The 15,095-nt window shown below is 49.9% G+C and overlaps 1 protein-coding gene across 4 annotated transcripts in view; it reads right to left on the reverse strand.

Annotated features, from left to right (window-relative positions):
• Positions 1 to 1,706: 1,706 nt before the first annotated feature.
• PAQR7 (progestin and adipoQ receptor family member 7) overlaps positions 1,707 to 15,095 on the reverse strand; it is a 43,070-nt gene continuing 29,681 nt past the window's right edge. For 2 of the 4 annotated variants that reach the window (XM_012439884.3, XM_064363504.1), the window contains one exon: positions 1,707 to 4,038. In XM_012439884.3, the coding sequence (XP_012295307.1) occupies positions 2,970 to 4,038 (1,069 nt within the window). In that variant the 3' untranslated portion in view covers positions 1,707 to 2,969. Of the gene's footprint in view, positions 4,039 to 9,573; positions 9,769 to 10,368; positions 10,475 to 15,095 lie in introns of those variants that run through there. The other 2 variants (XM_064363505.1, XM_012439887.3) reach the window with 2 other exon arrangements.

The following is a 15,095-nucleotide window of genomic DNA, read 5'->3' on the forward strand; positions in this document are numbered from 1 at the left end:
GGCGGGACTACGCCGCTGCCGCCCCGGGGGCTAGCCCCGCCCCGGCAAGGTCCCGCCCCCTTCTCTTTGCCCCGCCCACCGCTGACTTTTGCCGCGGGTCCTAGAGTGCGTGCTGTGCCTTTCCCTGCGCCAAGGAGTGCGTGTTCTTTTTGATCTGCTCATTCAAGACCGGATTCCGGAAGTTGCTGTGTAAACGGTTCTCCACAGCCTCAGAAATGTGCATTTTCTTTTTGCTGCATTGAAAATTTCTTACAGTAAATATAATAACTACCCCGGGTTTAGGACTTTGCTCTTGTCATCCCTGAATCTTCGCGATCACCCCAAGAAGGAAGCTGCGGAGCGGAGATCAGGCCCGCCGACCCCACACCGGGGGTCCTCGACCTAAATGGTTCCCGACACTCGAGGGTACGAACTACTTCGGTAATTTTTTTTTAAATGTAAGCGTAACTACGAGGACACATGGAAGAGGATTTCGAAGAAGTTAAATTTGGGGTCAAGAGGCTTTCAGTCCTGCTTTCACCGTTTGCTGTGCCAGATTTTAAAGAGGGATCAAATGAGGTTTGTGAAAGTACTTTGTGAATTTAGAAAACCCCTTGGAAATGCAAAAATGCTGGCACCCCACCCGTCCTTCCGTTCCTAACCGCAATCTCCATAGATGAAATATGTGCATATTATATGTAATTTTTACATATTGTATATTTTAATATATCAAAAACATTTTTAGTTTTTTTTGAAAGGGTCAGAAGCTCAGCCACCTCCTGCCCAGTCTACCGCAGATCGGCCAGGAGCCTGAGCCATCTCTGCAGCCAGAGCCTGTCTTCATGGTGGACAGAGCCCTCTCGCTCTGTCACCCAGGCTGGAGTAACAGTGGCAGTCTCAGCTCACTGCAACCTCAGCCTCCTAGGCTCACAAGATCCTCCCACTGCAGCCTCCCAAGTAGCTAGGACTACAGGTGTGTGCAACCACGCCCAGCTAGTTTTTGTATTTTTAGTAGAAATGGGTTTTTGCCATGTTGGTCAGGCTGGTTTCAAACTCCTGCCGTCAAGTGATTCACCTGCCTCAGACTCCCAAAGTGCTGGGATTACAGGTGTAAGCCACCACACCCAGCCTATATCAAAATATTTATTTATATACACATATTTTACATGTGTGTATCTCATAAGGTCCTTAAGATATTTTAGCAGTGAAATGATATTTCTAATTAATGTGGGTTTTCTTCTTATCTTCCTAATTTTCCTCCATTGTATATACATTGCTGTGTACGATGGAAAAAGCAATATTAGAATCTTAACATAAAATACTCCTTTGGAGTGTATGCGAGGGGCCTCAATATGTGTGATGGAGTGTGCACACCCTTGCCCCATCCACTAAAAAACAAACAAACAAACCCTCCTTAATTGAAGGAAAAAAAAAAAAAAAGAAAATCTTTCTCAGATTATTAAGTGGGATTACATATATTTTAAACACATTAACTACTTCTAAAACTTTAGTAATAAAACTGCCCCCTACTCTCTTGCCAAACAAATTTCGTATATATAGATATGGTATCTAAGGCCCCAATCCCATCCCCCAGCAAAGATAAACAAGAACTGCTCCCTCCACCCTGTGTCCACTCCCAGGGGCCCCAGTTTCCTCTGGAAAACCTCCTCTAGTAGTGTGAGCCGGGACCCCTCCCTGAAACAGGAGACAAAAAACAAAGAGGCAGCTACTGTCACAGTCACTTTATTGCATCTAGGCCATAATCCAGACCACCTTTTCCTTCCACACTTCTTGATCTCTGCACAAGTTTCCCTCTGCCTGGAATGCCCTCCTGTTCTCCATCTGCAAACTCCTATTCACACTCCCCAACCTAAGATGCTGAGGTCTGGTTATTCCTTCCTCAGCGCTTCCCTTGACAGTTCATTCTGATATCAAAGCCTTTGTCTGCCGGGCGCAGTGGCTCATGCCTGTAATCCCAGCACTTTGAGAGGCCTAGGCAGGCAGATCACCTGAGGTCAGGAGTCTGAGACCAGCCTGACCAACATGGAGAAAGCCCATCTCTACTAAAAATACAAAAAATTAGCTGGGCGTGGTGACACAAGCCTGTAATCCCAGCTACTCAGGAGACTCAGGCAGGAGAATCACTTGAACCTAGGAGGTGGAAATTCTGTGAGCTGAGATCGCACCACTGCACTCCAGCCTGTGCAACAAGAGAGAAACTCCATCTCAAAAAAAAAAAAAGCCTTTGTCATCTTGCATTGATCCACAGGGTCCAGCAGTCACCTGCCTCTGAGCAGAGGCCCAGGAAACACCGAATGGGTAAATGAATTCTTAAAAACGAAACTAGGAGAGAAGCTGGGAGAGAAGCTGGGAACAGGCTGTGTAGGACACAGAAGCCAGAGCTAGAAGATCTGGGACTCACTGTCTGGGATGGTGACTGAGGAGTATAAGCACTGGAGGGACCCATTTGTATCTGGCACAATCTACTACCTTGGGGTCTCTCTGCAGCTCCAACACCTGTAGCTGGGCTTCAAGGGGCAGTAAGATCCTGCATCTATTTTGGGCCTGCCCCGTCTGCATCCAGCAATGAAATCTGAATAGAGAGGTGGGTTGCCAAGGTCTCCCCTGCCTCAGCTCAAATCTGACTCTGGCCTAAGTTTTACCTCCTACCCAGACAATCTAGAAGCCCCAATCCTCACTAAGTAATCCCAGTGAGTGGCAGTGGAGGGGCAAGCTGGAGTGGCCCACACTTTTAACTCTTTCCTTCTCCCAGGACAAGGAGCTGGGCAGGCCCAGGAGTGGACCCCAGCAGCTCCCAGCCAATCCCTAAATCCAAGAATTGGTCAGTGACGCCCTTGGCAGTTGAGTCGTGCGTAGAGTCACCATGGGCCAGACACAAACAACTTTACCAGGATTTGTTTCCACCTGGAGCCAAGCGCAGACCCCTGTCCCCCAACTCTACCTCCCTCCCTACCAGATGCCACCCCCCTTCACTTGGTCTTCTGATCAAGTTTGCGCTGTACCAGCTGGCTCAGGAGGAACGCAGTGAGGACGCTGCTGCCCACCGTGAGCAGGAAGAGGCCAGAGAAGTTGTGAGGCCAGTGCGTGTGCAGAGGCTCATAGATGGGCCGTCGGGCCTGATAGTCCAGTGCCACAGCCTCCAGCTGAGCCAACGTGCATAGCACTAAGAAGATATGGAAAAGTTGGTGGCCCTGCCCAAAGACATGGCAGCTGCCGGGAAACCAGCGCTCGGGCATGAAGGTAGAGAAGAAAGCAGCAGCCAGCAGAAAGAAGACCACCTGGCACTTGTGGTAGAGAAGAGCTGGGTCATCCGTAGCAGGGTCGGAGGACACCAAGATACGATGCATCACAGGACTGATGTCCAGTGCGTAGGCCAGGACTGAGGGCACCTCCTGGCACATGCGGCCCAGCAGGCCTGGTTTCTGGATGTACTTGTTATAGCAGGAGCCAATGCAGGAAAGCCAGGCGAGAAAGGCAGCCATGGGCAGAAAAACGGCCTGCACCTGGGCATGCCAGGCGGGCTCAATAGCATAGTAGAAGTGTGCCAAGGCACTGCCAAACTGGTACACCGCCACCCCCACATAGTCCAGGAAGAAGAAGCTGTAATGCCAGAACTCGGACTTGGCCTGCAGGAGGTGAGCCAAGGCACTGAAGGAGAGGTAGGTGAAAGAGGCGAGGACAATGATGAAGAGGGGCAGGGCGTGTGGGTCTCCCCAGAAGTCCACGGACCCCACAAAGAGGGCCAGCCGCAACAGCAGCACCAGGGCCGCCAGCAGGTGGGTCCAGACGTTCACAGCCTCATTGTGCTGCTGGAACAGCGTGCGGAAGTAGAAGCGCCAGGTCCGATGCAGCGGCCGGTAACCCACGTAGATGTACGGCTTCCAGAAGAGTGGTGGCACTTCGGCCTGGTTCACCGTGAAGACAGGTTCTGGCTGCAGAGATGGCTGAGGCTCCTGGATGACCTGCCGCAGACTGGGCAGGAGGTGGCTGAGCTTCTGGGCCATGGCCATGGCCATGGCTGTGGGCCTGGGCAGGGAGCTGGGAGAGAGGCCAGAGCAAAGTGAGGGGCCTGGTGTCCTCACCCCCACCAGCAGCAGCTGGGGACTCTGATGCCCAGATCTTACTCCCTCCTCCCTGACACCCTTATCCTTACACTGGGTTTAAGAACAGAAGACTCATCCTATGGAATTCCTCATCTCTGACCTCATGAGAGCAAGGATCCCTGACGTATCCCAGGTACCTAGAACTGTGTCTGACACATAGTAGGTGCTCAAGAAATGTTTGAGGAATGTATTAAATAATTAATAAGGCTCCCTGCCTCGTTAATTTTCTTTTCGGTCCAGGCTATACCCAGCAACACTAACTGTTTTCTCTCCTAAAGAACAGATCTGGCCATGTGAAACACAGGGGAAGGGTCAGGCTCTTTAAGCCCCTGTGTTCATGCCACCATTAGTGTTCATCTGATGGCAAGAATGACCTTGCTAACAGACCCACTGCCTATCTAGCTCCTCGAGAGTGGCTACTGACCCTCCATTACCCTGCATGACCTAAATGACCCTCCATTTAGATCATTTGCCCCTACTGACCCTCTATTATCTGGCATGACCTGGTCCCTGCTACCTTCTCCAGTCTTGTTTCGAAACCACAGCGCACTTCAAATCCAGTCCCAGCCCCACCAACCCCTGGACTGCTCTTTCACTTGTCTGTAGCTTTGCACAAGCCGTTCCCTCTGCCTGAGACATTTTCCTCATCTTCCTACCACAGCAAACCCCTATTCATCCCTCAAAAGCTCATTTCTTGGCTACGCATGAGGCCTCACTCCTGTAATCCCAGAGCTTTGATAGGCCAAAGAAGGAGGATTGCTTGAGGCCAGGAGTTCAAGACCAGCCTGGGTAACATAGTGAGCTACTATCTCTATAAAAAAGTTAGCCAGGTGTGGTGTCATGTGTCTGCAGTCCTAGCTGTTGGGGAGGCTGAGGCAGGAGGATCACTTGAGCCCAGGAATTCGACGTACAGTGAGCTATGATCACACTACTGCACTCAAGCCTGATCTCAAGGGAGATCCTGTCTCTTAAAAAAACAAACAGGCCGGGCGTGGTGGCTCACGCCTGTAATCCAAGCACTTTGGAGGCCAAGGCAGGCGGATCACCTGAGGTCGGGAGTTCAAGACCAGCTTGACCAACATGGTGAAACCCTGTCTTAAAAAATAAAAAATAAAAATAAATAAATAAATAAAAACATATTTCTTCTATGATGCTTTCCCTGGCCTCCTGAACCTCCTATGATGACCCCTCCACTTGAGTGCCTATCAGACCATCATTTGATGGTCTGATTACAACACTTCTCAGGATGTTCATGTGAGCTCATCAAGGGTCGGCAGTTTGTCTCATTATTTAGTGAATCCCTGGTGCTTAGCAAGTAGCTGGCACTCAATGTTTGCTGAATGAAAGAACAACATGACACCATTCTAATAACACTTCGTACCCTTCCAGGCCCAACTCAAAAGACCACTTTTTTCCTGAAAGTCCCCAGTTTAACAACTGATGAACCACACCCCCACTCTCAAAGTCCCCTCTCCAGCCCCTTCCCCAACTGCCCGTGATTGCTAATTCCAAATAAATCTAATAGAACCCCTGACCCTGGCATTCAAGGCCTACGTAACCTGCTCCTACTACCCTTATTCCCCACCTAACCCCGATGTCACATTCTGTGCCACCTTCCTATCCCCGCACTGAATTCCTTTAAGGCCAGTACAAGCTGCCACCTCCGGGGCCTCCTTACTGCTCCCTCAACCCCACTTTCCCCTGACCTATAATGAGTTACACCATTTAACTTTGATTCATTCATTTAGCAAACACTTACTAAGCCCTTCTTTGCCTCAGATCCTGTGCTAGACGGGACAAGGAAAAGAGTGGAAGATTTGATCCCTGCCCTCAGGAATGTCATGATCTGGCAGAAGATATAGCAACAAAAACAAATCACAGCAAATGCTCACACAGCACCTGCTAGAAGCTTCCCAACATCCCTGAGAGGCAGACAATCATTATTCCCATTTTCCAGATAAGGAAACTGAGGCACAGAGAAGTTAAGAAGTTAAGTGTCTTGCCCACCTACCTACCCACGAAGTAGCAGATGGCAGAGGCATGCTCTAAACTCAAGTCTGTTTTTTCGTTTTTCCATTTTTGAGGTGGAGTTTTGCTCTCATCACCCAGGCTGGAGTGCAATGGCACAATCTCAGCTCACTGTAACCTCCACCTCCTGGATTCAAGCAATTCTCTTGTCTCTTCCTCCCGAGTAGCTGGGATTACAGGCGCCTGCTACCACACCCAGCTAATTTTTGTATTTTTAGTACAGATGGGGTTTCACTACATTGACCAGGCTGGTCTCAAACTCCTGACTTCAGGTGATCCACACGCCTCAGCTTCCCAAAGTGCTGGGATTACAGGCTTGTTTTGTTTTTAGATGGGGTCTTATTCTGTCCCCCAGGCTGGAGTACAGTGGTATAATCACAGCTCACTGCAGCCTTGACCTCGTGGGCTCAAGCAATCTTCCTATCAGCCTCCCAAGTGGCTGGAGCTACAGGTACATGTTACCATGCCCAGCCGATTTTTAAAATTTGTTTTTACTTTATTGTAGAGTCAGGGTCTCACTTTGCTGCCCAGGCTGGTCTTGAACTCCTGGCCTCAAGCAATCCTCCCACTCGGCCTCCCAAAGTGCTGGGATTACAGGTGTGAGCCACTGTGCTCTTAACCACTACTGTCAACTGTACTTTGCAACACAAGGTGGCAAGGGCTATTTATCATTTCATAATTATATGCTGTTTTACCTGGCATCAATTACATAATTCAGGCTTACCATCATTCATTGAGTCATTCATTAACTCAAATATTTATTGAAAACTTGCCAGACAATCTCTCCCTGCCTGCCAAATAAATTCCCTCCAGGCTTATTTATTGGACTCAGTGTTCAGGTGTTTTATTTGTTGGACTCATTTGTTCATCAGATATCTATCGTGACTACCTTTGCACCAGTCACCAGACAAGGAAAAGAGATTCAGGCAGGGTAAAGCATTCATGTTCTCTGCTACCAGCGGCACTGTGATCACCCCTGAGACCACTCAAATAAGTCACACACAGTCCAAGTAAATGCATGGTGCTTGCTATGCAAGGGTAGCATCAATATGACCCCATCCCCCAAGACCACATCTCCTGAGTCTGATTTGCATCCCTAAGCTCCTCGTGCATTAGGATTCTGGCATCAGCCCTGCTCCCCAGCCTTTCCTAGTCCAGTGGAGAGTCGTGACACCTCCGCATAGAGGCTGCTACTTAGGACAACAGAGGTGTGCAGGATGCTTCTATTCCCCAGCAAGCCTGGCACAGGGCAGATTTAGGAAGCAGACAGTGCTGCTACACTAATTCATGGGGCCACTTCCATCCAGAACACAAGGAACCCCTGGCCAGCCTTGCTGGTTGGGGAGCCAGTACTGGATTTCTCCATCTCCCCAAGAGACTGGGCTTCAACCTCAACAATCTGGCCCCTACTCTTGTCCACAATTTTGTCTTCCCAACTCAGAACCCTGGAGGGCCAAAAAAGACCTCTGGAAGCACCTTGTGGGGCTCTCCTGTTTTACACTTAGGAAAGCAGAGCCCAGACACTGGAAGGCCTTCCCCAAGAGTCCTCCCACCAGCAAAGTTTCTATTCCACTATGGCGGCAAAGACCAGGGAATGAAGACGATGGATGTGCCCTGTGGACACCTAGCTCCTGGGTCCTCGTGATCTGATAAGTCTAGTCCTGTGCTCCATATCCCACTTTTGGAACTTCCCAAGGTATAACAGCACATTAAAGACTCTAAAAAGGGGCCAGGCGTGGTGGCTCATGCCTGTAATCCCAGCACTTTGGGAGGCCGACGCAGGTGGATCACGAGGTCAAGAGATCAAGACCATCCTGGTCAACATGGTGAAACCCCGTCTCTACTAAAAATACAAAAAATTAGCTGGGCATGGTGGCACCTGCCTGTAATCCCAGCTACTCAGGAGGCTGAGGCAGGAGAATTGCCTGAACCCAGGAGGCGGAGGTTGCGGTGAGCCGAGATCGCGCCATTGCATTCCAGCCTGGGTAACAAGAGCGAAACTCCGTCTCAAAAAAAAAAGACTCTAAAAAGGGCTGGATATGATGGCTCATGCCTGTAATCCCAGCACTTTGGGAGGCTGAGGTGGGCAGATAACCTGAGACCAGGAGTTCAAGACCAGCTTGGGCAACATGGTGAAACCCCGTCTCTACGAAAAAATACAAAAATTAGCCAGGCGTGGCGATGTGCACCTGTAGTCCCAGCTACTTGGGAAGCTGAGGCAGGAGGGACCCTTGAGCCTGGGACATGGAGGCTGCCAGGAGCCAAGACTGCACCACTGTACTCCAGCCTGGGTGACAGAGAGAGACCGTGTCTCAAAAAAAGCTCTAAGAAGTCCTGTAGCAAAGAAGTCAGCTTAGCTTCATTGAATCAACATTTGCCAAGCTTATATGACCATGGATTCCTTCCCTAGTAATAATTATATTATAAAGCCAGTTGAGGCCAGGTGCGGTGGCTCACACCTGTAATCCCAGCACTTTGGGAGGCCAAGGTGAGCAGATCACGAGGTCAAGAGATCGAGACCATCCTGGCCAACATGGTGAAACCCTGTCTCTACTAAAACTATAAAAATTAGCTGGGCGTGGTTACACTCGCCTGTATTCCCAACTACTCGGGAGGCTGAGGCAGGAGAATCGCTTGAACCCAGGAGGCGGAGGTTGCAGTTAGCCGAGATCGTGCCACTGCACTCAGCCTAACAGAGTTAGACTCCGTCTCAAAAAAAAAAAAAAAGCCTGTTGAAATGTAGTAATCATTTACTATATGCCCACTCTTTAAAGTCCTGTTGCAATTAACCCTCATAACTTGCCTGTGAGGTAAGTATTATTCTGCCCATTTTGTTGTGGATAGTAAAATTCAGAGAAGTTAAAAGCTCCGAGCTGGGTGTAGTGGCTCACACCTGTAATCCCAGCATACTGGGAGGCCAAGGTGGGCAGATCACCTGAGGTCAGGAGTTTGAGACCAGCCTGGCCAACAAGGTGAAACCCTGTGTTTACTAAAAATACAAAAATTAGTCAGGCATGGTGGTGCATGCTTCTGATCCTAGCTACTCAGGAGGCTGAGGCAGGAGAATTGATTGAGCCCGGAGAGCTGAGATTGCAGTGAGCTGAGATCACACCACCGCACTCCAGCCTGGGTGACAGAGTGAGACTCTGTCTCACAAAAAAAAAAAAAAAAAAAAAATCTCCACCAAAAAAAAAAAAAAAAAAAATCTCCTTACCCAAGGTTGGAGGGTGGGGAGGAAGCAGATGGGGAGTGAGGGAGGTGGAGCCAGGACTGAGTTGCAGATGCTTGCAGACACTCTGCTGCTGCCCTGCTCCAGGCACTCTTGACTACACCCCACAGAACAACTTTGCAAAATCCTGGTCTAAAGCAGGCAACCAGGCCCTTTCTTGCAAATTACTTTCTTAGGCTTCTAGCAATTCAGTCTCCCTCAGTTGCTGGCTACCTGCTGGCTCCTGATCTTCTCCCAGGGAGGCCCACACAGCTACCTCCTCAGGTGAGTGACAGCACTTGCTTCCACCTCCTTTCCACAGACATAATGGGCCCTAAGGACAGAACCCAGAGGCAACATTCTAGGATGAGAGAGGCCCCGCCTCCCTATTTTCTTTAGACAGCAGCTAAAGGCCTCACTCCATCTAAATAGATCTATTTTCAGAATTAGTTTCCACCACCTGACTCCATGGAAAGGAACTCTGATCCAGGGGAAACGAAAAAGCAGGGGCAAGGGGCAAGCCTGAGCCAGAGGGATGAGGATGGGTATCCAGAGGTCACCATTACGGCATCCTCTGAGTGATCGGCCTCTGAGTTGTGTGCCCACCAGGCTGCTGGGCCATGTCTATTCAGGCAGCCCAGCCCAGCCCACCTCCATGGGCCTCCTCCAAGTCTGGCAAATTGCACTGGGTACCTGGGAGTTTTCTCAAGCCTGGGGGCTGGTAACCTCTACTGTGGGACTGGGCAAATTCACCAGATGCCAAACACTGGATGGCACTTCCACAGATGAGGGGCACTGGGGCGGGGCTTCTGGGGACTGGGGGTGTCTTGTGTGATGTCACCAGAGGGTGGGGCTCAAGACAACCTCCCATCCCTCTCCTCCCCCACTTCACCACTCCCATAGTGGTGAAATCCATGCTAAACTGTGTGCCTTCCTAGCCAGGCCTCCACTGCAGAAAGCAGCTCACCATTCACCTCTGGGTGACATATAGGGAGGGAAACTGAGGGCCAGCTGAAAAGTTTGACTTACCTAAGATCACACAGCAAGGCAAAGGCAAAGCCAGGTGACTAGGGTCTGGATGTCAGGGAAACTTCGGTTTGATGGATGTCAGGCAAACTTCGGTGGTTTCTGTCTACTTCTCAGTGGGAATCAGAATGGAAGGAGGTTAGGAATAAAGGAAAAAGCAGACACTATAAAAGCACACAGAGGAGATGGACTTCAGATTCAGACAAACCAGGTTTGACTCCTGATTCCACAATATGCTAGCTGTGTGACCTTAGATAAGTGACTCACCACCTCTGATCCTTAGCTCCCTCATGAGAATTACAATATTATCTACCTCATAGATTGCTGCAAAGATTAAGTTTATTCGAACAAAGTTTTATATTCATTTAGGGACTCAACAAATGATCACAATTATTATGAATACTAATAGTAGTAGTCTTTGCAATATCCCCAGCCTGAGAGATTTGCTTGGAGTTTTCTTAAAAACTGTCCTCTCTTAGCCCTCAATAGCTAGTTCCATTGGATTTGGGGTCCTCAGGAAGTTCACTGTGTTCTTAAACATTTACCTTATCCCTGGGGGTGTAGACCAGTGAAATTTGGCTAGAGTGTGGACTTCTGAGGACACTGACCTTACTTAATCATTAAACTGTTCTCAGCAAAGACCATTCAGAGTAACTGTTCTGAATTCACAGAGCCCTTGGCCGGGCATGGTGGCTCACGTCTGTAATCCAAGCACTTTGGAGGCCAAAGCAGATGGATCACCTGAGGTCGGGAGTTCAAGACCAGCCTGACCAACATGGTGAAACCCCGTCTTTAAAAAAAAAAAAGAAAAAGCCGGGCGCGGTGGCTCACGCCTGTAATCCCAGCACTTTGGGAGGCCGAGGCGGGTGGATCACGAGGTCAAGAGATCGAGACCATCCTGGTCAACATGGTGAAACCCCGTCTCTACTAAAAATACAAAAAATTAGCTGGGCATGGTGGCGCGTGCCTGTAATCCCAGCTACTCGGGAGGCTGAGGCAGGAGAATTGCCTGAACCCAGGAGGCGGAGGTTGCGGTGAGCCGAGATCGTGCTATTGCATTCCAGCCTGGGTAACGAGTGAAACTCCATCTCAAAAAAAAAAAAATTCACAGAGCCCTGAAAATCGGTGCTTACTCACAGGCCCAAGAGATGTGGCTGAGAAGTAACAGGCCCAGGGGAAGGGGCCTCAACTCCAGCAGCCCAGCAGCCCCATTGGAGAGCGGGAGGGCACAAGAGGGTGAGCCAAATTGCCGGTAATCCAAAAGGCATGCGGCATAGCCTGGGTATGTCTTGTAGTAGGTTTGGGAGGCATCTGGGTTGGCAGAACCTCAGAAGTGAAATCTCCAGGGTTCCAGTGGGAGTGCTCTGTCAGCCTGAGCCACTCCTTCCTCCCTTCCCCTCCCCTCCCTTCTACTTCCCCACCTCTCCCAATTCACATTCCTCAACTCAAGGTCAGCCCTCCTCACCTCCCTCCTCAACTGGAGGCTTGCAAGCCCTAGCCTGCTCTCCAAGGATACACATTGTCAAAGGCTCCCATAACACCCCTGGGGCAAACAGACCAGGCTGTGGGGAGGTGGCGGAAAATGGGCTATGAAGAGGGAGAGCCCTGGGTTACCCCCATCTCACAGATTTCACTCAGTGTTTACTATATGCCAGCCTCAATGCCATCCAGGCATTCTGTGCGCTGGGGCACCCAGAAAATGAAGCAGACAGGCTCCCTGCCCCGATGGGCTCACCCATACAAATGCCCATGGGGCCTAGGAAGATCCAGCCTGGAGGGAAGCCAGCCAGGTGGTGACTCTAGAGAATTGGAGAAGGCTGCTGCCCTGCGGGTGGGCATCCTCCACTAATCTCCGACAGACTGTTTCAAGAGAAGCCAAAAGTCTCATTTTTATGTGAGTATGAAATTTTGGTTCTGGAATTCACCTGCTGTGTGACTTTTCAAGAGTCCCTCAACCTCTCTGATCTTGTTTCCTCATTAGAATGAGAGGATTAAAATAGCTGCCTCTTGGGCTCTTGTGGAAGCAAAACAAAGCCACAGATGCCAGGTGTTGGCTCTGGCACAGTGCTAGGTCTGCTATTTCTGTGGGATTCTCGTCCTGACTCAGCCGCTCAATCCCTGTGTAACCTTTGACAAGTCCCTTCCCCTCTTGGCCCTGTTTCTCCAAATGTGGAAGGAGAGACTAAATTCACCAGTGACTTGCAAGGGCCCTCAAGCCCTGGGACAGTCCAAGAATATTTACTTTGGGGCTCTGATGTGCCAGGCGCTGGAGCTTCCTCGGTTGACAGAGCCCTTTAAACCACTGCCCTCATAGAAAAGTCTAGGGAATTCATACCCAATGGTAATACCTCAGGATTTTTTTTTTTTTTTTGAGACAGGGTCATGCTCTGTCGCCCAGGCTGGAGTGCAGAGGTACAAACACAGCTCACTTCAGCCTCGACCTCCAGGCTCCAGTGATCCTTTTGCTTCAGCCTCTTGAGTAGTTGGGATCACACGTGCACAACACCATGCCTAAGTTTTTTTAATTATGTGTAGAGACAAGGTCTTGCTACATTGCCCAGGCTGGTCTTGAACTCCTGGTCTCAAGTGATCCTCCCACCTCGGCCTCCCAAAGTGTTGGGATTAGAGGCGTGAGCCACGGTGCCCAACCAACACCTTAATATATTAATACCCTACCCTCCTGGAGCTTATAGCTCAGCTAAATAACACCTATTATAAGCATTATTTGGTTACAACTCTACCTCCTCTTTTGCCTCCTTCTTGGCATGCAAAACATTGTTGCCTTTCTGTGCCCTGATTGTTCCAGCACATTCTCTTAAAGACAACTTTTTCTCAACATGGAAGGCAAGGTCTAACCCCATTAGACACAAATAATAAGGCCAGACCAATGTTAATACTGGGGCTGTCAGAGGAAAACTCTCTTGAAGAGTCTTTAGTGAAGATGACCCAATATGGCACCTGAAATATCATTAATGAGATTAGGTGATTCCATTCATAATATATAGTGGCTGGCTATTTACCAAGAACTTTCACACACATTTCACCTCTCCCTCACAACCCTCTGGATCCACAGCCAACCTGGTGGCCCAGCCCCAGAGGCAGGAGGGCAGAGCACATCTATCTGACTCCAAAACCAGTGCTGTTGCCCTTTGTCTACCATGGGCAACTCCCAGGCACCCAGTGTCGACCACAGATTATACAGGCAAAGTTTTCATCCCTGGCTGGCTCCCAGTCTCTTAGCAACTGGGTCACCTCCCTCACTGCAAGCTAACTCCCCTACTTGGTCCAATGTGTTTAAAGAAAAAGTCTCTACATGTCTTCCAAAACTGAACAGAAACTGTTTTTGTTTTTTTTTTTGTAATTTGGCTCTTTGGGCCTCCATGTAGTTGTACTGGAAAATGTGATCAGAATGAAGTAAATAATTCTTTTTTTTCTTGAGATAAGGTCTCACTCTGTCACCAGGCTGGAGTGCAATGCAGCGATCACTGCAGCCTCAACTGCCCAGACTCAAGTGATCCTCCTGCCTCAGCCTCCTGCGTAGCCCTGACCACAGGCACATAATACCACGCCTGGCTAATTTTTTAAAATTTTGTGTAGAGATGGGGTCTCACCATGTTGCCCAGGCTGGTCTTGAATTTCTGGGCTCAAGCAATCCTCCTGCCTTGGCCTCTCAAAGTGCTGGGGTCATAGGCATGAGCCACTGTGCCTGTGCCTAGCCTAATTCTTAATTCTTTTTTTTTTTTGAGACAGGGTCTGTGCTCTGTCCCCCAGGCTGGAATACAGTGGCACCATCTTAGCTCACTGCAGCCTTGAACTCTGGGCTTAAACCATCCTCTCACCGTAGCCTCCCAAAGCGCTGGGATTACAAGTGTGAGGTACCACGCCTGGCCTGAAAAAAAAACAAAACTTTTTTTTTTAAAGACAGAGTCTCACTCTGTCACCAGGCTGGAGTGCAGTGGTGCAACCTCGGCTCACTGCAACCTCCGACTCCCTGGTTCAAGTGATTCTTCTGCCTCAGCCTCCTGAGTAGCTGGGATTACAGGCACATGCCACCATGCCCAGCTAATTTTTGTATTTTTAGTAGAGACGGGGTTTCACCATGTTGGCCAGGATAGTCTCGATCTCCTGACCCCATATGATCCACCTGTCTCGGCCTCGCAAAGTGCTGGGATTTTCGCCTGGCCGAGAAAACAATTCTTAAAGAAATTCTTCTGTGGAGCTCAGACTCACAACAGCTCTGAGGACGGGGAGTCTCTCAGGCCCAGAGAGGTTGGGTGAGCTAGCTACAGTCACCCAGCACAAGGCACAGAAAAAGGACCTGAGTTCACTGCTGACAAGCAAGGAACTCTGGGCAGAGAAACTAAGGCTGGAGAGGGGCAGCCTCTCAACAAGGGGACCCAGAGGTGGCACAGGCTTCATGACCAGATGCTGGGTCCCTCTCTCTGATAGGAGCTCAGACATGGGGTCCTGGGTGATCCACCAGGAGCAGCCAGGCTCAGAATCCATCAAACTGTTCAGACTCGAGGCCTTGGCTTGACCTAGCCCCCACAGGCCTCCTCCAGGGGCTGCCACAGGGAAATGTCTGGAGTCTTCAGAGCCGACCCCTTCCGTCACTGTGTGTGGGGAACCCCCAGGCTCTCCTGACACCAGGGGAGGCTTCCCCCTCCCCCAAGGTATCTAGGCTGCTGGAGCCCTTGGAGCAAGCGCCCCTCTTGACCCCCAGCAGTGCT

The sequence above is a fragment of the Aotus nancymaae genome, unplaced genomic scaffold (assembly GCF_030222135.1).
Source record: "Aotus nancymaae isolate 86718 unplaced genomic scaffold, 86718_ANA_hifiasm-v0.15.2.pri h1tg000053l, whole genome shotgun sequence".
NCBI lineage: Eukaryota > Metazoa > Chordata > Mammalia > Primates > Aotidae > Aotus > Aotus nancymaae.